Source organism: Danaus plexippus, chromosome 8, assembly GCF_018135715.1.
Source record: "Danaus plexippus chromosome 8, MEX_DaPlex, whole genome shotgun sequence".
NCBI classification, from domain to species: Eukaryota; Metazoa; Arthropoda; class Insecta; order Lepidoptera; family Nymphalidae; genus Danaus; species Danaus plexippus.
Genome location: NC_083542.1, coordinates 232,790 through 250,882, shown reverse-complemented (window position 1 = coordinate 250,882; position 18,093 = coordinate 232,790). Strand labels below are relative to the sequence as shown.

General features: G+C 38.0%; 5 protein-coding genes across 6 annotated transcripts; 3 read left to right on the top strand and 2 right to left on the bottom strand.

Moving 5' to 3' along the window:
• The first annotated feature begins 100 nt into the window (after positions 1 to 100).
• Positions 101 to 1,746, top strand: LOC116776912 (methylglutaconyl-CoA hydratase, mitochondrial). Its single transcript, XM_032670216.2, has 3 exons — positions 101 to 534; positions 602 to 937; positions 1,184 to 1,746. Exons 1-3 carry the CDS (start codon positions 246 to 248, stop codon positions 1,447 to 1,449), a joined length of 891 nt encoding a protein of 296 aa, XP_032526107.1. The 5' UTR covers positions 101 to 245; the 3' UTR covers positions 1,450 to 1,746.
• On the bottom strand, positions 1,470 to 2,848 carry LOC116776922 (phosphomannomutase). The gene has a single exon (XM_032670228.2). The coding sequence runs from the start codon at positions 2,781 to 2,783 to the stop codon at positions 2,037 to 2,039; it is 747 nt and encodes a 248-aa protein (XP_032526119.1). The 5' UTR covers positions 2,784 to 2,848; the 3' UTR covers positions 1,470 to 2,036.
• A 116-nt stretch (positions 2,849 to 2,964) lies between these two features.
• On the top strand, positions 2,965 to 11,725 carry LOC116776903 (N-sulphoglucosamine sulphohydrolase). The gene is made up of 10 exons (XM_032670204.2): positions 2,965 to 3,107; positions 3,906 to 4,035; positions 4,114 to 4,250; positions 4,353 to 4,509; positions 4,585 to 4,759; positions 4,902 to 4,965; positions 5,106 to 5,414; positions 5,572 to 5,744; positions 6,084 to 6,213; positions 6,324 to 11,725. The coding sequence occupies exons 1-10, from the start codon at positions 3,008 to 3,010 to the stop codon at positions 6,500 to 6,502; spliced, it is 1,554 nt and encodes a 517-aa protein (XP_032526095.2). The 5' UTR covers positions 2,965 to 3,007; the 3' UTR covers positions 6,503 to 11,725.
• Positions 11,726 to 15,312: 3,587 nt separating this feature from the next.
• LOC116776021 (small ribosomal subunit protein mS33) lies at positions 15,313 to 15,992 on the top strand. Of its 2 annotated transcripts, none has more exons than XM_032669116.2 (2): positions 15,313 to 15,464; positions 15,562 to 15,992. In XM_032669116.2, the coding sequence occupies exons 1-2, from the start codon at positions 15,342 to 15,344 to the stop codon at positions 15,934 to 15,936; spliced, it is 498 nt and encodes a 165-aa protein (XP_032525007.2). In that variant the 5' UTR covers positions 15,313 to 15,341; the 3' UTR covers positions 15,937 to 15,992. The 2 variants fall into 2 exon arrangements, with proteins under 2 accessions (XP_032525007.2, XP_032525014.1); XM_032669123.2 differs by having other exon boundaries at positions 15,355 to 15,464; positions 15,541 to 15,992.
• On the bottom strand, positions 15,990 to 17,486 carry LOC116776012 (uncharacterized). The gene is made up of 3 exons (XM_032669104.2): positions 17,159 to 17,486; positions 16,889 to 17,057; positions 15,990 to 16,349 (listed from the first exon to the last, which is right to left on the bottom strand). The coding sequence occupies exons 1-3, from the start codon at positions 17,445 to 17,447 to the stop codon at positions 16,088 to 16,090; spliced, it is 720 nt and encodes a 239-aa protein (XP_032524995.1). The 5' UTR covers positions 17,448 to 17,486; the 3' UTR covers positions 15,990 to 16,087.
• Positions 17,487 to 18,093: the final 607 nt, after the last annotated feature.

Below are 18,093 nucleotides of genomic sequence, written 5' to 3'. Positions count from 1 at the left end.
GAATTTAAACTAAAAGTTTCTAAAAATAATTGTACATGGATAATTTAATGGATTTAGATAAAAAATTAATAAATTTAAACAATTATAAACTTTGATAACAAGTCATTATTTCATATCAATTTGATATTTCTTTAAAACGAAGATTCGACGTTTCTAGTTATTTGTTAAATATAATCAGTTAGTGCCCGACGTTAACTCCCGCTCAGACATATCTTTAGTAATAAATTTAAGTGTTATCACACAAAATGTTAATTCCAAGAGTGAATTTGTTTAAAAAAGTTTGGAAACTGCAGAGCTTCAGATGTTTGTCTACAAAAGCCCAGGAAGTCGACAGTGTGGGTCCTATAGTATTCCAGAAACTTGGCGGAGAAGATAAAGGCATTGCAATATACGGTATAAACAGTCCCGAAAATAAAAACGCTCTCAGTTTTGACCTTATTAAATGTATGAAAGAAATCAATCAAATTATAAAAGAAGATATGAAGATTTCTGTTGTCATATTACACAGTTTGGTTCCTGGGATATTTTGTGCAGGTAGGTATTGAACACTTTCGTTCAACACCCACTGTTCAGAAATACTTATGAATAAATTTTTTTCTAGGTGCAAATCTAAAAGAAAGGTTTCAGATGAATGAAGAAGAAGTGGCTGTGTTTGTTAGAGGATTAAGAAATACCTTTATTGAAATAGAGGATCTCCCAATGCCAACAATAGCTGCCATAGATGGTGTAGCTGTTGGTGGGGGTCTCGAACTGGCTCTGGCATGTGATATTAGGGTTGCAGCAGATACTGCTAAGTTGGGACTTGTAGAGACTGGACGTGGGCTCATCCCTGGGGCTGGAGGCACCCAGAGACTGCCTAGGGCTATTCATCCTAACATTGCAAAGGAACTAATATTCACCTCAAGAATTGTTAAAGGATTGGAAGCCAAAGACTTGGGTTTGTAAATTATATTGTATTTAATTATAAACAAGAAAGTAGTTCTGCTATTAAATACTTTTAATTTTACATCATCTATATAGGACCCGCTTCATACAAACAAGCAGTTATTATCTGTGTATTTGTTTGATATTAAGTAAATATGTTTTTTAAATAACTAAAGATAAGGACTGAAGTTTTGCTTGTGATCACACAAAATAGTTTTTATGTAATTCCTAATTTGATCTACTCTATATATTTTTTTAGGTATAGTTAACCATGTGGTGCCACAGAATAGCAGTAAAAATGCTGCTTATGACAAAGCAATCAGCATCGCAAGAGAGATCATATTGAATGCTCCCATCGCACTGAGGTGCGCCAAACAAGCGATCAATGAAGGAGTCCAGCTCAGCATCAAGGATGGGTACGAAGTGGAACAGAAATATTATGAAAAGAATATTCCCACCAAGGACAGGCAGGAAGGAATGCTGTCCTTCATGGAGAAGAGGAAACCTCAGTACAGGGGACACTGAAACAATTAACAGTGAAGAAATAATTACAGACATTTTTATTTGTTATAAATATAAAGTCAAAATGTTTTTGGTCGGCGGAGTACAGAATTTGATATAGCTATAATATGATTGTGGTACGCGAGATATTGTCCGCTGTTACATAATTGTAGTGTTGTTAATTCTTTGTAAGATTATTATCATGTGTTCACAGTAAATGAAAATATATGACATCATGTGTCCGAAGCACCTGTGATAAGAACAATGTTTAAGAGTAATATTTTTATACTACTGTTATTTTATTATACATTTACACCAGAACAGTTTCTTTCATTGCATATTAACCTACCCATAGAATTAATATCACAACACAGCCGTGACAGGAATGATTCAACAAATGCCACTTTCGACTGAATCAAGCTTGGCTAATGCACATATAAATAAATACAATATGCCAAAAGGAACAGACATTAATAACAAATAAGGATCTTATTTATCTCGAGAGGAATCATTTCAGAAAGTCAAATATACAAAGATATGATACAACATCGCATGTGCTTTATGTGGGTTACACTTTTATTATTTACATCATATATTTAGTAATGAATGGCTTATTCAATATTAAGACACTGTTTCAATTGCTCTTTGGTATCATCTGGAGAAGTTACTCTATGTCCGACAGTCCGGGAGTCATTGTAGATCTCATAGTCATTGCCTCCGACTGTTGTCTTGTCGCCAAAGAAGTGAATTTCACTGAATTCCTCAACATGCTGGAGACAATATGTTTTGTCCCATCCTGCAGGGAATACATCCACACTGATTTGTCCACCGAGAGCAAACTTTAACTTTGTATTTTTGAATTCCGATTGCAAGGCCTCAACGAACTTGGCTCTGACCTGATGTTCTATATCAAAACGGGAGAACTCCTCCCGCTCTTCCTGACTACAGGAACGACCCACCGGGCAAATGTTTATCATACTTGAGCGGAACTCTACAAAATTGCCCCTCTTTGCAGGAAGCTGTAACTTTGCCATGTAACCTAAAGCAAAATTAATAACTCTTTGAAGAGTTTCCTCACCGATGTAATTGAGTATACTCTGTGTACTCTTGAGCTGCCCTTGCTGGTAATGCACAACACCATTTTCACAGAATACATGGTCAAATTGGTTCGCTGTCTCTTCTCCATCCATTTGCTCCACTATCTTGGCATAGTCCGATCCACTCACGAGACCAATCGAAACGGCCGGCTTAACTTTTTCTAAAAGAAATTTCTTGAAATCTTGCGATATAATTTGACGGGGTTTCGTCAGAGTTCCGTCGACATCAAACAAGTACAAAATATTCTTACGCGCCAACATCGCGGTAAATTATGTAGACGTCTTAATTAATTTGAATTTTGGAGCCAATGTAGGCGCTCGATAACTGGAGCAGCCCCACTGCAGCGGCGCTGAGCAATCCCCTTTCACTCGTTATCCGTAAAGTGCCAACACTTCACTTCACAGTCGAGTGTTCACTGTTAAACGTCAATCGTCAGACAGTTCCCAGTCCCGAGTGAGTCCGCGTGTCGGCGAGCTACATACAAATGGCTCGACACCCGGTCGCTGTTATCACACTGTTATTGTGTCTCATTATCACGAACACTGTGTTATCAAACAAGAATCGCAACGTTCTCATACTCTTAGGTAAGTTTTTACCGTACGAGAACGTTTAATGGCTTTGTAATATATATTTTGTAGCGTTGTCACTTTGTGCTGTGAACGGCTCAGGCAATATAAAAATATTAACTAATACACATGTAATATTTATTTCATATAAAATGTATGTGCTATTAATTTTATTTTTCTAATGTCATCGAGGGACGAGATTTTAAAAAAAAAAATATTTAGGTACTTTCTCTGCGTAGAAAAATGTGTACATATAGACTCCAAAAATAACAAATGTTAATTAAAATATGTACACGGTCACAAAAGTTTACTTTTTTGTGGGAAATTTTATGGTAATCCTAAAACTTTTAAATCTTTATATGAAGCTATTATATAATATACCTACCTATTAATATATAAAATATATATAAATAGTATTATATATTTTAAAATTTAGAAAATACGAACGATGAAAAAATACGACAAACACCATCCATTTTCCCTAACTGCTGTTTCTAATAAAACAGTATCAAGTGTAAGATTTTTCTTTCAAAAAAAATTATAAAGAGAAAAGAAATAAACTCGGTCAACTACTGAGAAGCTCGACTGCTCAGCGTTTAGTTTGCAGACATGTCACTTTATTCCAAGTTCATAAATTCATAAAACCTTTCTAAAAATGGCATACATTAAGTGTGCAGTAGTAGTACAATAAATACTTGGTAATAACAGTTACATTTTATATTGTAAATAAAAATATTCTGTATTTTAGTTAAAATAGTGTTGTGATCTTTTAAACGTATATGTTTAAAAATGTATATTTCACGTTCGTGGTATCAGCTGACGATGGAGGTTTTGAAATCGGAGCGTATAGAAACAAAATTTGCCAAACTCCGAACATCGACGAGTTTGCGAAGCGCAGCGTCATCTTCAACAATGCCTTCAGTTCCGTCAGTAGCTGCTCTCCGAGGTAAGCATTACGTACCTTTCGCTAATACTATTTTGAAAGTTTACTATATAGAAACGTTAAAACGTATTTGTCTGACAGTCGCGCGGCTCTGCTGACCGGCACCCCGAGTCATCAGAACGGCATGTACGGGCTCCATCACGGTGTTCATCACTTCAACTCCTTCGATAACGTCACCAGCTTACCGAACATACTGCGCGAGCACGGAGTCTACACTGGTGATGCATCGTCCCTGAATGCTGACCTCTGACCTGTTCAGGGTTCGTTTGAGTGATCCTTTAGTTGAGTTAGCACAAAACTTATGAATATTTTTATGAAAGGTATAATCGGTAAGAAGCACGTGGGTCCGAGCAGCGTGTACAAGTTCGACATGGAGTGGACGGAGGAGGGACACAGCATCAACCAGGTCGGGAGGAACATCACGCACATGAAGCTGCTGGCCAGGAAGTTCCTGCGGGAGGCGAACAGACTCGACAAGTAAGGCATAGTTTACACTTGTAATAACATGGCCGCCGAGCTGAACCCCTCTCTACCTGCGCCTCCCTTCTCCAGACCGTTCCTGCTGTACGTCGGGTTCCACGACCCTCACCGCTGCGGCCACGAGGCTCCTCAGTACGGCCCCTTCTGTGAGAGGTTCGGTTCCTCGGAGGAGGGGATGGGGGTCATCCCCGACTGGAAGCCCTGGTACTATCAGTGGGACGAGGTGCAGCTGCCTTATCATGTCCAGGTGATGTCCTGAAACAATCGATGGTTATGAAACATGTATTCATCGTGAAAGTCTTGCGCTAGCGAACTCACGGGAGACGCAGTCTGCGCCATACTCATTGTTTAAATTGTATTTTAAAAATATATTCCATCATTTTACGAAGGACACTGAGGCGGCCCGGAGAGACATCGCGGCGCAGTACACCACTATGTCCAGATTAGATCAAGGTGAGGATATGTCGGAAAAGTTCCTGATTCAAAATAAGCAGGTGCTGTTGGATATCTAATTGAGGAAGAACAGTTTAAACAGAACACCGTCATTGTAATGAGATCTACATAACGTTCAAAACCTTTAAATCGGAACCCAGGTGTGGGGCTCATGCTGAAGGAGCTGGAGGCGGCGGGCCACGGACACGACACGCTGGTCATATACACCTCCGACAACGGGATTCCCTTCCCTTCGGGGAGGACCAACTTCTACGACCCCGGGCTGAGGGAACCTCTGATCATGCACTCGCCAGACCCTGGAGCTCGCAGAAACGAAGCCTCCGGCGCCCTGGTGAGTCTGCTGGACCTCACGCCTACTGTCCTCGACTGGTTCGGCGTCCGCACACCGCGACACATCGACCACGAGTGGCGCGACCGGCCCAGGAGTCTGCTGCCCATATTGAACAAAGGTACTGCTCCTGCCATGATATATTAAAAACGAATAATTAGCGTAAGAACTCCGTCCATGGCCAGCGATCCAACTCTCATACTTCTTGTTTCTATTGTATAACTAAATAATGATTAAATAACTGATCCTATCTCCTTCGCCGTGTGTTCTCCCGCCAGAGCCGCCGCCGAGTGAGCAAGACGCCGTGTTCTCGTCCCAGACGCACCACGAGATCACCATGTACTACCCCATGAGGTCGGTCCGCACCCGTCGGTACAAACTCATCCACAACCTCAACTTCGGGATGCCCTTCCCCATCGACCAGGACCTGTACGTGTCGCCGACCTTCCAGGTCCGTTATCTGACTTAATTCTTTACAGTTCGTTCTCTTCGCTTCATCGAGCAGTCGGTGATCTCCGACAACTACACGTCTCAGAACCCAGTGATCCGATCACTTCGAGACAACAGTCGACGATCCTTACTTTAACCGAAATTATTCTCCGCCAAGCTACTGACGGAGAATTTTGAGTTTTTGATAAATAAATTTACTTCGTTACCATCACATGCGAATTGAAAGACACGTCGGGCACTTGTGGTGAGGACGCTGCCGCTGCCGCCGTCGCGAGTGTAACATTTGTCGATTAAAAACTTTTGTAATCAAAGGAATTTCAGATGTGTTTTATACATTCAGGATATATTGAACCGCACTCGAAGCAAGCAGCCTCTGCCGTGGTACAAGACTCTGAAGCAGTACTACTACCGACCGCAGTGGGAGATGTACGACCTCAAGAACGACCCCTTGGAGACCCACAACCTGCACGGTAACACACACACACACACACACACATATACGCTCAAACGCACACAGGCATACATGATATTTAATATGTTAAACGGATTAAATTATAATACATCAATACAATGTTCCCAGGTAAGCCGTCGCTGTCCGAGGTGGAGGCTTCTCTCAGGGAGCGGCTTCACTCGTGGCAGCTCGCTACCGGCGACCCCTGGCTCTGCTCGCCGGCCGCGGTCCGGGACCCGCGACCCGGGGCCCACTCCGCCGTCTGCGACGCGCTCGACAACGGCCTCACACACTACATGCACACCTAGACCCGCGCGCTCGCTCACCTCCGACCTCCCATCTCGGTACTCATCACTGACACGGGAGGTCTCTCTTTATACAGACGGTTGTGTGACTCCTTTCTCCCACACGAGGCTCGTTGACACACTAACATTTATTTATTTATTTATTTATTTATTTATTTATTTATTTATTTAAATAGGAAGCCAACGTTGTATACAATTTTAGTTCTTAGTCTTAATTAACACTAAATTATTTAATTTGTTACATGCATTAATTGTACACCCCACTTATAGGCTAACTCGACATTCGCATGTACATGATATGTAATAAAATAACATTCTTTGCATGTTCACTCACGAACAAAAAAAAAATAGTAATAATAATAATGATCTAATAATAATCTTAAACAATAGCAAATGTGAAACAGTTGAAAGCAACAATTGGTAAAAAATGAGGTACAAATAAAGTAAAACAATTACAAGCACTGACTTAAGGAAAAAGTAACGAGAACCAAAAAAAGAAAAAGTGTGATCACAAATCATAATCAAAACGCAATAATAATACTGGGCTGATAATAGAGTAGTAATAAAAAAATATGATAATACTAAGCCCAAAAACCAAGACATTCTTGCGCAGTATATTCCACAGAGACCTTACTTCGTAGAATTACTGAGACTAACCTCAACTAGTCAGATAGCCCTTTGCTAGTCTTTTGAAAGGTAACAGAGAATGCTTGAAAATATCTAACCCAGCTCCTTTAAATACGTTATTATAAGTTAGAATCATTCTGTTGATGGGAGCATTACGGCCGATGTTAGTCCTAGCAAACCTTTCCCTGAACGTATGTTTATTCCTTATGTGGCTCCTTGAGTTATATTTTGGTATCGCCAATCCAACTCTCTCTAACAAATTTGCACTATCAAGATCACCCTTCACAATTCTGTGAAGAAAACATAAATCTATTAATTTTCTACGATTACACAGGGAAGGCGTATGGTAAAGATTTAACAAATCTTCGTATCTGTCATTCTGTCTTAAGACTTTATCTTTGTAGGCCAGGTGACGTAAGAACTTCTTCTGTACTCTCTCGATTCTGTCTCTATGTGTTTGATATTGCGGATTCCATACAACAGAACAATATTCCAGTTTACTGCGTATCAATGAGTTAAAGAGTGCAATTTTGGTTGAAGATTTTTTAAATTCCTTTGTGGTTCTTATGATAAAACCTAATACTTTAAATGCGTTTGTAATAATATTATCAATATGCGGAATAAAGGTCAGTTTGTGGTCCAGTGTAACTCCTAGGTCGGATATTTGATGTAACCTCTTCAGAACGTTTTCTTTAATATTATAATCAAATATGAAATTTGATTTCTTTCTGCTAAAGGTAATAGCGTAGCATTTTAAATGGTTTAATTTTAATTTATTCTGGTCACACCATAATCCAAGCCTATCGACATCCATCTGCATATTCCTTGCGTCTTTAATGTCGTTTATCGTCTTATAGAGTTTGAGGTCATCGGCATACAATTGAAACTCACAATGCTTAAAACACTTAGCTATATCATTGACGAAAATTCCAAATAAAATAGGACCAAGAATAGAACCCTGAGGAACACCCGAGGTCGCAGTAAATGCATCTGATTGGTAACCTCCAACGACAACGTTCAAAGTACGCCCTGTTAAATAAGATTCCAACCACCTTAAAAGATAAACATCGATGCCATAGTCGCTAAGTTTTTGAAGTAAAATATGATGGTCCACCAAATCAAAGGCCTTTTCCAGGTCCGTGTAAATGCAATCTATTCTCTCCGAGTTGTCCATAGCCTTTGATATATCGTCAACAAAAATTGCTAAATTAGACATAGTAGACCTTTTTTTAGTAAAGCCGTGTTGATTATCTATCATTGTAGACTTCATGTGCCACGTAAGTAGAGGACTAATAAATGATTCAAAAATTTTTGAGAAGACAGATAGTAAACAGATTGGTCTGTAATTCTTTATGTCATTTTTATCACCACTTTTAAAAATTGGTACCACTCTTGCCTTTTTCCACAGGGAGGGGAATTCACCAAGAGATAGCGATTTGTTAAAAATTACATATAAAGGCTTTGCTAAAGGAACAGCACATCTTTTAATGAATAATGGAGGTATGTCATCAGGACCAGTTCCTTTAGCAATATCGAGACTTCTCAGCTCTTTTACAATGTCACTCTCAAGGATGTGCGTATTGTTCAAATGTGTGTTAAACATTGATCTTGTAATGGGGGTTGATGAAGTGGTTTTTAAATCGTTCGTAGCGTAAATATTAGAAAAATGTTTTGCAAATTGGTTACATATATCAGACCCATTTGTGAAAGAGCAACCATTCATTGTCATCAATGCCGGGTACTCACATCTGTTACCGCGCAGATTTTTGACGTACGAGTAAAAGTGTTTAGTGTTTAATTTAATATTGTCTTCTATCTCATTTAAATAATTTCTATAATCAGTGTCAATTAAAATTTCACATCTGTCTCTTAGTATTTCGTATTCAATTTTATCCATGGGATTGTGATATTTCTTAAACAGCAATCTGTACTTATTCTTCTCTCTTAATCTTTTCTTTAAATTACTCGTGTACCATACAGGATAATTACTATTATTCTTCGGTTGCCCTTTTGGAATACATTGCTGGACTAAGTTGCCCAGGTGTGAATAAAATATTTCGGTCATTTTATCTACGTTGTCGCAATTAATAAGTAAAGTTTCCCAGTCAATGCCGGCAAGGAGTTCATTAATTTTTTCATAATCACCCTTTCTAAAGTTATACCTAACATTAGTATTCACCTCCAGCGTCGATGGTTTATATTCTAGTTCAAGCTTAATCTGTAGAGGAGGATGAAACTTGTCAACCGAGCATGCTGAGAAGTTGCTTTCTGTTACTTCAACCTTTTTATTTGAACTGAAAATAAGATCTAATATCTTCCCGTATGCATTAGTTACAGAGTTATATTGCGAAAGAGACGTTAACCCCATAAAATCCTTAATTAGAGATATAAGTGGACCACTATTGCATGGAAACATTTTATTATTGTTAAGATCTAGACTCCATTCTATGGACGGAATATTGAAATCCCCTAATACTAGGGTTCGTGATTGCTTGTTATTTGTTATTCTCTCAACATTTATTGTGAAACGTTCAAGAATGTCGTATTGTAGTGGCGATGGGATATATACTGCACATAGTGAAATAGTTTCCGACTCCAGTACTATATTAACCCAAATATCTTCACAATTAGTTTCCCAAGAATTAACCCTGTAAGATTTATATTTTTTTAAGACTGCTATCAAAACTCCTCCGCCCTCCTTTTTCTTAGAATCGCATGATTCACGATCTCTGCGAAATATATTATATCGCGCATCGAACAACTCGTTGTCCGATATTCCGCTATTGAGCCACGTTTCAGTGAAAACTAATACATCAAAATCAGACTTAAGCGTTGCTAAGTAAACGTCTTTGGTTTTCGTTTTTAGTCCCCTAACATTCTGATAGAATATTTTTATGGCATTAGCCATTTTGATTTTAATTTTCAAAAAAAAAAAAAAAGCACTGCGTAATATTATCTTAACTTAATAAAAAAAAATATATAGCAAAAATAATAATACAAGAAAATTAACTGTTACAATGCAACTACAAAGAAGAAAAAAAAAAAAAACAATTAAATAAACTTTAAGTTAAAGTGAGTAAGTCGTCCTTTGATTTAACTACAATTGCGTCACTGGATTCAGTTTTTCGCAGGAATATTTTACCGTTACGCGTCCAGACGAAACGATATTGTTTTTGCTTGGCGAAAATACGAGCTGCGGCGTAGGTGTCTTTAGCCGTGGGGGATAAGTGCTCCGAAATAAATACTGGTCTCTTCTCACCAGGTACTCCAAGATGTGATGTATTTAACCTGTCTTTTTTATTCAACTTATTAAAGTTTATTACGCCAGCCAAAAATGTATCTCTTATTAGGGGAGAATTAAATTTTACTATAATAGATCTTGGGCGCAAGGAATTTCTATTTATTTTCGCAACACGGGTGCACTTTACTACACTTCCTTCAGGTATATTAACGTTGGTAATCTTACCAATCTGTTCTACCGTTTTTAGCAGGTTTTCGCTTCTTTTTTCCGGAATGCAGTGCAATTCAATGTTACTTGCCCTTGACTCCCTATCTAAAATATTAATTGTATTTGTTTGATTTTTTAGGGTTTCCCTAAGTTCACTGTTTTCTTTAATTAACGACTGGTTTTCCTTCTTTACACCATCTAATTCTTGTTTAACAGTTTCTATGATGCCCGATAGGTGTTCTAATGAGGATGTTATATTTTTAAAAACGCTCAGTTCTTCTCGAATTTTTTGTAGTTCCACACTTATTGTTCGAGAAAAAACTTCCTGCACCTCTCTCCTTATGGCTGATAGCCAATCGCTATTTGTTGCCGCAGTTTCTTCGGTGCTTTTAAATATATTTGTGTCGTTGCTTTCGGGTACCGCAGAAGGAGATTTATTCTTGCAGGAGGCACACATCCACTGCCCTCGTACCACTGATGTTCTAGCACCAGGCTGAACAATGCAATCAAAATGGTACTTTGTGTTACATTTATTGCAGCCAATTCTTTTTTGTGTAACTAGTATGATCAATTTGCATACATTACACGTACTCGACATCTTTGAACACTTTAAAAATAAAGAATAATATAATATGACAAGTTTGATCTATCGTTGGTGAGATTTGAACCAAGGACCTGACGCTTTGTTTGCGTCGTATTAATCGTACTCAACAACTAACATATCATAATAAGTCTGTGTAATTTTAATTCCATGACTTTTTAACATAAGTATCACACTAATTTAATATTTTTAGAGAACTTTAATATTTTCTCACATGCTCTCCTTCATTACGCTATATAAGCAACTGAAACAGTCAGAAATGACTTGGGCGGTGTGACGACTCTGTGACGTCACAGCTGCGAAAACGACGACTGCATGCTGGCGGTCGACCTTCAGCACCGACCGCCAGGCGTGGCACGTGTGTCCTTACTATCAGTTGCATCGTAAGTTAGTGTAAAACTGGAATTGTTCTGTATTTTTATGACGTTACAAGTTTGGGAATTGTGGTACAGGAACAGAAACGAAGTGTCACCACACACGATCGTTTTGGCAAAAATCTTCTTGTAGAATTTTACATGCGGCGTGTATATGTGTTAACGGTAATGTATGTCATCCGTTATTGTATACAATTCCTAGGAAATGGTGTGAAATTAATTATACTATACTCCTGCTTAGTCGGTCAATCCCGTGCTTCTTGCTTATTAGCGTTAACTTCAGCTTCAGGTTTCGAAGGTGGTTATTGTGGTCTCTTCGACATGCTTCTTGTATACGAGCCGACGTTTCATTTATTAACTTCAAATCGGCTCCTGAATCTTTAATTTGTCGCCGTTCTCCCACAAGGGTAAGAGTTTCGTCACTCATCCAATGTTGGCGCTTTCGGTTTTGGCGTGGTTGTCCGGACAGAGAAGCAGCTTGTTGGATAATTTCCTTCGTTTGATTCCATAAATGATCTGGTGTAGTTAACTGAGGATCCATTTATGTCCAATAATTCCAATTGCGTTCTAATGCGTTTAGAAACTTAGGCTGGATTCTGTTCTGTTTCCTACTGCTACTACTTTCCTAGCTACCTTAAGTTTTTCGCGACTAGAAGCTCATGGTCTTACCCACAGTCTGCCTCAGGCAGGGTAAGAGCATTTCTTACTGATGTTTTCCAGCGTGATCCAACCATAATGTAGTTTATCTGATTCCTAAGTCCATGGGTATAGCCTTCTTGAATGGTTTTGGAAGAAACTTTTACATATTACCAAATTATGATCAGTGGCAAACTCTAATAAGCGCTCGTTTCGATCATTTCGCTGCCCTAGTCCACATTTACCCGCACATTGACTAAGCTGATCCGCATTTGCTCTTATCTTTGAGTTCAGGTCTCCCATAACAATAAGAAACTCCCTTTCGGGGACTTTTGACATTTTGGTCTCAACGTCAGAGTAGAAGTCTTCCAAATCTGTGGCGCTTGAAGTAGAAGTTGGCGAGGATGATGTTCAAATAGACAGGTGTTGCTTTAATTTTAATATTAAGTGTTCTATCACTTACAGCTTGGTACGCCATTACACAGTTATTGATCTTTTTAGGAAGGACAATTGCGACTCCATTACTACTCGATGTACTGTTCCCAGAGAAGTAGATAGCATGTGTATCGGTGAGAAAATGACCATTGCCTCTTCAGTGAGTTTTACAAAGGTCACAGATGTTTAGCTCACATCGAATTATCTCTTTTTCCAAGATATTAAGTTTCCTTGGCGATAGTAAGCCACGCACATTCAAAGTCCCTAACGTCTGGATATGTCGCATCTTCATTGGTTTTCCAGTAGTCCGATTTCCATGTTGTTCCTGTTCTCCTACACTAACATGCTAAGCGGATCACATGGCCACCGTTGTCTCTTACTTTGTACCTTCACGAGGATTTTCTTGGGAGTTTAGTGTGGTGGTTTCCCCTTGCCTTCTACACCGCAGTATTATTCGGTAGAATCGGCAACCATCACTCTTCAGAAGATGCTACTGCCCATCCACTAAGTCGCTCTTTCTGAGGATATTATTTCCCTCACAGCCCGCGGTGGCTGGTGGCAAACCTTTAGAGGAGATTTAACCCTCAAGGCTTTTGGAGCCTCTTCCATCCGGAGATGGGCCTAACGTTATAGCGCCTATACCCGGTCGCCATTGCCTCGTCCGTTATCTAGCAGGGAGCTCCACGGCAGCCATTTGGTCACCGCCGCTAATGTACGGCGCGTGCAGGTGTGGATGACAGTTGGGTCGGATAAGATGTTTAGTCCGTTCTCCCCTTACTCCCTTACTCCTAGGAAATCTATATATTTCCTAAATAGCAATCGGAAATGTAAAACATTTAAGATATTGGTGGGTACGCGGGGACAGCGGGACGAGGGGAGGATATTGCTTCTCCTGATCCGGCGATCGCGCTGCGCGTAGTGCCTTGTAAACTGTCAGTGCGTACGCACGTCGCTATTGTTCAAAATTGCTTCCGAATCACGCATCGCGCTTATGAAAGAGCGATTTTATAGAACTTTGGCGTCATTAAGAATATTAACAAACGCTAAAAACTCTGCTTTTATTAAGGGTGAATGTTATAAAGAGTTAATTGAAGAAGTTTCTACGGTTCCCCACTAGGTCTACCACTAGGTATGTGTAGCACACATTTCCCCGGGATAAAACAAGAACTTTCTACGGCAAAATCAACTGCTAGAAAGACTTCTCGTGATCATTGTTTAGGTTAAGTTAGGTTATATTTTATTGTATGACTGTAGCCCGATTGTGAGGTTGTTAATAATTATACATTTTATCTCATATTATCTTTTGATGCGTCGAAAACCAAATTTATAAATCGTTATTTCTTCAAATGTTCTATTGTGTGTTAGGAATCATATTAGAATGTTAAGTATTCTGTGTTGTATATACTGTCCGCTTTTATACAGATTATAAATTATAAGTAACATACAATACATCGTAAAGGTTTGTAAAAAACAAAATGAAATCGTATTTTATTCAGATAAAAATTAAGTTCGATCAAAATATAGAAAAGAAAAACTCCTCAGAATAGATTTTCAAAACACAAATAAAGACCTCCAGTTAATGTATGACAGTTGATACCTAATATTTTATTATACTTATAAAAATTTTATATTTCTTAATATTGATTATCTGTGGCACCATATTAATTGATCTTACTTGATGTCATCATGTAGATTATTTCATCTAAATTATGAAATAAATATTTTTTATTCAATACAACAAATGTTGATTACTCTTTTACAGTGCACATCTCCCTCTGTCCAGATCTTTTATTTTCAACTTGTATTGTTTTCTATACTTGAAGTGAGAAATCACAACAATAATATCACAGCTATTAAATTAATTATATTATGTTTCTTATAAGAACAATATAAATTAGTTCCATGAAATAAAAGCCTCTTAATATTATAAATTGCGAAAGCGTGTTGAGGTATGAGGATTTGTGTATGTATGTTTATTTTTTTTTTACTCAGAAACTAAACTAATTTTGATAAAACTTTTACAATACTGTAGTTTAGACATCAGAATAACCTTTATACCGAAATTCCCTGCAGTTACCGCGCGAACAAGGCGGAGGGCAGTATAATTGTATATCTCACATAACACAGTATCTTATAAATTTTTCATGTATTTGGTACCCTTCCACAACAAATTAGGTTGGGTCCCTTATGTTACCATAGCACGTCACTTTTGTTTTGAGAAGGACCAAGTGTAGGCTGCGCTGACTGTCAATCTCGAACAACAAGCGACGCTCTTACTGGTCCAGAACAGACTTTAAAGTTGCTCACTGCAACTCTTTTCTGAGAATAAAATGACTAAAAGCCATCCCCAGAAAGCAGTTTGACTTGAGAGTCAAAGACTCGAGTCTTCTTTGAGTTAATCACTTAATCTCATAAAGATACTACATAGGAGACACATTCAGGTGGGAGTCAGAATTTTCTTCGATGTGTTCATTCGACAAAATCTGGCACAACGGTTTCACTTATTAGCTGTTCAAATTAAATCTGTCAGACATTCCAATTATATTTTAAATATCATCTTAGGTTCTATACAAAAGCTCTAGGAAATAAAACCTTATAAATTGATATGTTTATCTGAATTATAAAATCACACCCTAGTCTTAAAACTTTCATACAGTTCTTACACAATATAACTTAAAAAGTAGAATCCACAGCATTTATTATGAAAGTATAAAAAAGTAAATGACAGCAAAATGTCAGAATCCGTCTAATGAACCAGGTCCGACCATCTTTTGTCGAATCAAAATATTATGGATATCAAATAATTTAACTAATTGGCGAAAGTATTCATTTTTTGTTTACAAGGTAAGTTGATGTAAATTGGTTTACATACATTTATATTATTTTTAAATATATTTAAAAAAACAATTTTCCCGATAAGGTTATGTTGTTTATTTTTTAGGACCTGACTATTACGATGGCAACTAAATTCGTGAAATATTCACAATTAATAAACAATCAAACCAAATACGCCGAGAGGATGAAGCGTTTGTCTAATAGAATTTTCGGTGAAGTAGCGATACCAACCAACGCAAAGTCAATGAAAGTCGTAAAAATATTTTCCGAACGACCGCTTCACACCAACGAGAACATCTTACATTACTATCCCCGGCACGTGGAGACACACGCGTTGATGTTGAAGCTGAGAGAATACGGATTGTTTAGAGATGAACACCAGGACTTCAAGGAGGAAATGAAACGGCTCAGGGAGCTGAGAGGAAAGGTCAAAGTGTGGAAGAGGCTTCTTAATAAGGAACAGAAAGAGGCGGATACATAGGCGTTAACATGTTTAGACAATAGTTTAGTTAAATGTTAATAAAACAATTGATATCAGTTGGAGCTTTTAATAAATTAAAAGGAAATTGTACTCTTCTTAAAGTCCCACATTCTTACAACACTTTGAAAGCAGGAACTTTATGTATATTATATTACACGGGGTGTGCTTTCTTCTCGTTATTTAGTGTTGTATAAGAAATCTTAGATACATCTGTATTGCCCGTGTAGAATATAACATAAATAAAGAATGCTGCAAAGGACACAATGGGTAGAATCACCGTTAGGAGGAACACCTTGAAGGGAATCGGCTTCATGCGGTACATGGTGGTCTCGTAAGACATGGGCTCCAGATAACTATTTGGTGGGGTATTTATAGTAGACATATACAGATAAGCCTCAAACCACCTGGAAAACCTGTCGAGGGAATAGCACACTGTTAGTATAATATGTATGGTATGGTATGGTATTGGTTGCAAGTATAAGAGTGAATGTTTTAAGTAACTCCATATGTTACTAATATATACATTATGCGTATAACTCTGTTGCAGTCATAATCTTGACAAAACAATCTATTATGTTAGTTTAAATACTGCTTCAAAATCCTTGAATTCTGTTTCTTTTACACGAGCAGGTAATGTTTGTATTTTTTTACTTCTATGTCTCATCATGACTAATACTCAGTGTTTTTCTTGTTACAAACAGTAACAAGAAAAACATTTAAAGGGTTTAAACAAAACATGGGTCTTAAAGGGTTAAGACTTATTGACAAAACTTATCCATGTCACAACATGTTAAGATAAACCAAAATTTTCTTGAATCTAGACAGAGACAACTGACTCGTATAACAATATCTTTGGCTCCTATTCATCAGAATAGAATTGACACTGACGAGTGTGGAGTCGTAGGACCAACGGTGCTCAGCTTTAAAGTAATGTGTTTTAATAAATACTAACTTATTAAGTGTCTCGGAGTCGTGAGACAGGTTGTAAAATTGAAGCTCGTAGGGTCGGTCCAGCTTGAGCAAGACGAGGTCCATGTAAGATAACTCCTCGTACTGAATCGACTTCAACACAGAGCGCGTCAGCATTCCTCCCTCATCGTTTAGCGACGGAGTTACCGCTTCTATATTGTCAAATCTCGTATGTTACATTTTTAGATAATGTTGATGAATATATACAAAGTAATCAAAAAAGGTTTTCCTTATTATAGATTGATTCACAAACCCATAGAACAGTTGTGTTTGCCTAAAACCACGTATTTCATGGGAGTGAACTTGTGAGCTTTGAAACACGAGTCTTGAACCACGACCCAGTCGGATCTCAGGAGGGCTCCGTCACAGCGCGCGCCGCTACCCAGACAGGTTGTCACGAGGTACTCGTCTCTCACTCCAAGGAGACGCTCCACCTGAGCCTCGGACGGAGCGCAGCTGATTATACTTACACACAACAACTTTAAAATCAGTTTCATCTTGCTCTTACGATAGCAAATAGCATTTGACAAAATTTGTGTCATTTGTTTAAATTTATTCGCTCGGGATACATTATAAGCAAAAAGGTTCTATGGTTAGAGCAGTCGTTACTAATATTATTTTTGTTGATACAACACCGCCTTAAAATGTTATAAATAAAATGTTGATCCTGTCCTGTGTTACTGCTAGTGGCGATTAATTAAAATTGAGCGAATAAATGTTCCAGGAAAGACTCTCCTTCCGCACTGATTTGACTTGGCTTTATATCATCGTTTAAGAGTTAGTTAATTCGCTGCATTTTGAGTTCCTAAGAGACCGGTTTCCTCGATAGCTGGGGCCGTGCACAGAGATTTGGGGTAGGGCAAGCAGAATATGTTTGAAAAAAAAATACCAATTTTCATCACAATTTCCTCCTCTAACATTTTAATAATATTAGCGCATAAAGTTACAGCAGTCCGATCGGAACCAACACATATATATATTTTATAAATCTACCTACCTTAAAAGTATTACGAGCTGTTCATCACCGCTTTATGAAAGTTATTTAATTCGGAATATCCAGTGGAGATCCAAATATTATTATTATTTGAAAACAAAATAACTTATTTGTGTGTACACAACCTGCTTACTAATTATAATACATTTGGTTAAAACGGCTAACATTACCTTATTATAGTTAAATCTAAACGG

Bases quoted from the DNA above. Each gene is read 5' to 3' on its own strand.
- LOC116776912 (XM_032670216.2), top strand. From the start codon at position 246: ATGTTAATTCCAAGAGTGAATTTGTTTAAAAAAGTTTGGAAACTGCAG. The intron at 535-601 runs GTAGGTATTGAA...ATTTTTTTCTAG, and splicing joins TCCTGGGATATTTTGTGCAG to GTGCAAATCTAAAAGAAAGG. The intron at 938-1,183 runs GTTTGTAAATTA...ATATTTTTTTAG, and splicing joins ATTGGAAGCCAAAGACTTGG to GTATAGTTAACCATGTGGTG.
- LOC116776922 (XM_032670228.2), bottom strand. From the start codon at position 2,783: ATGTTGGCGCGTAAGAATATTTTGTACTTGTTTGATGTCGACGGAACT.
- LOC116776903 (XM_032670204.2), top strand. From the start codon at position 3,008: ATGGCTCGACACCCGGTCGCTGTTATCACACTGTTATTGTGTCTCATT. The intron at 4,036-4,113 runs GTAAGCATTACG...TTTGTCTGACAG, and splicing joins GTCAGTAGCTGCTCTCCGAG to TCGCGCGGCTCTGCTGACCG. The intron at 4,510-4,584 runs GTAAGGCATAGT...TCCCTTCTCCAG, and splicing joins GAGGCGAACAGACTCGACAA to ACCGTTCCTGCTGTACGTCG.
- LOC116776021 (XM_032669116.2), top strand. From the start codon at position 15,342: ATGACAGCAAAATGTCAGAATCCGTCTAATGAACCAGGTCCGACCATC. The intron at 15,465-15,561 runs GTAAGTTGATGT...TTTATTTTTTAG, and splicing joins ATTCATTTTTTGTTTACAAG to GACCTGACTATTACGATGGC.
- LOC116776012 (XM_032669104.2), bottom strand. From the start codon at position 17,447: ATGACACAAATTTTGTCAAATGCTATTTGCTATCGTAAGAGCAAGATG. The intron at 17,058-17,158 runs GTTTGTGAATCA...TTGACAATATAG, and splicing joins CAAACACAACTGTTCTATGG to AAGCGGTAACTCCGTCGCTA. The intron at 16,350-16,888 runs GTTAGTATTTAT...TTCCCTCGACAG, and splicing joins GACTCCGAGACACTTAATAA to GTTTTCCAGGTGGTTTGAGG.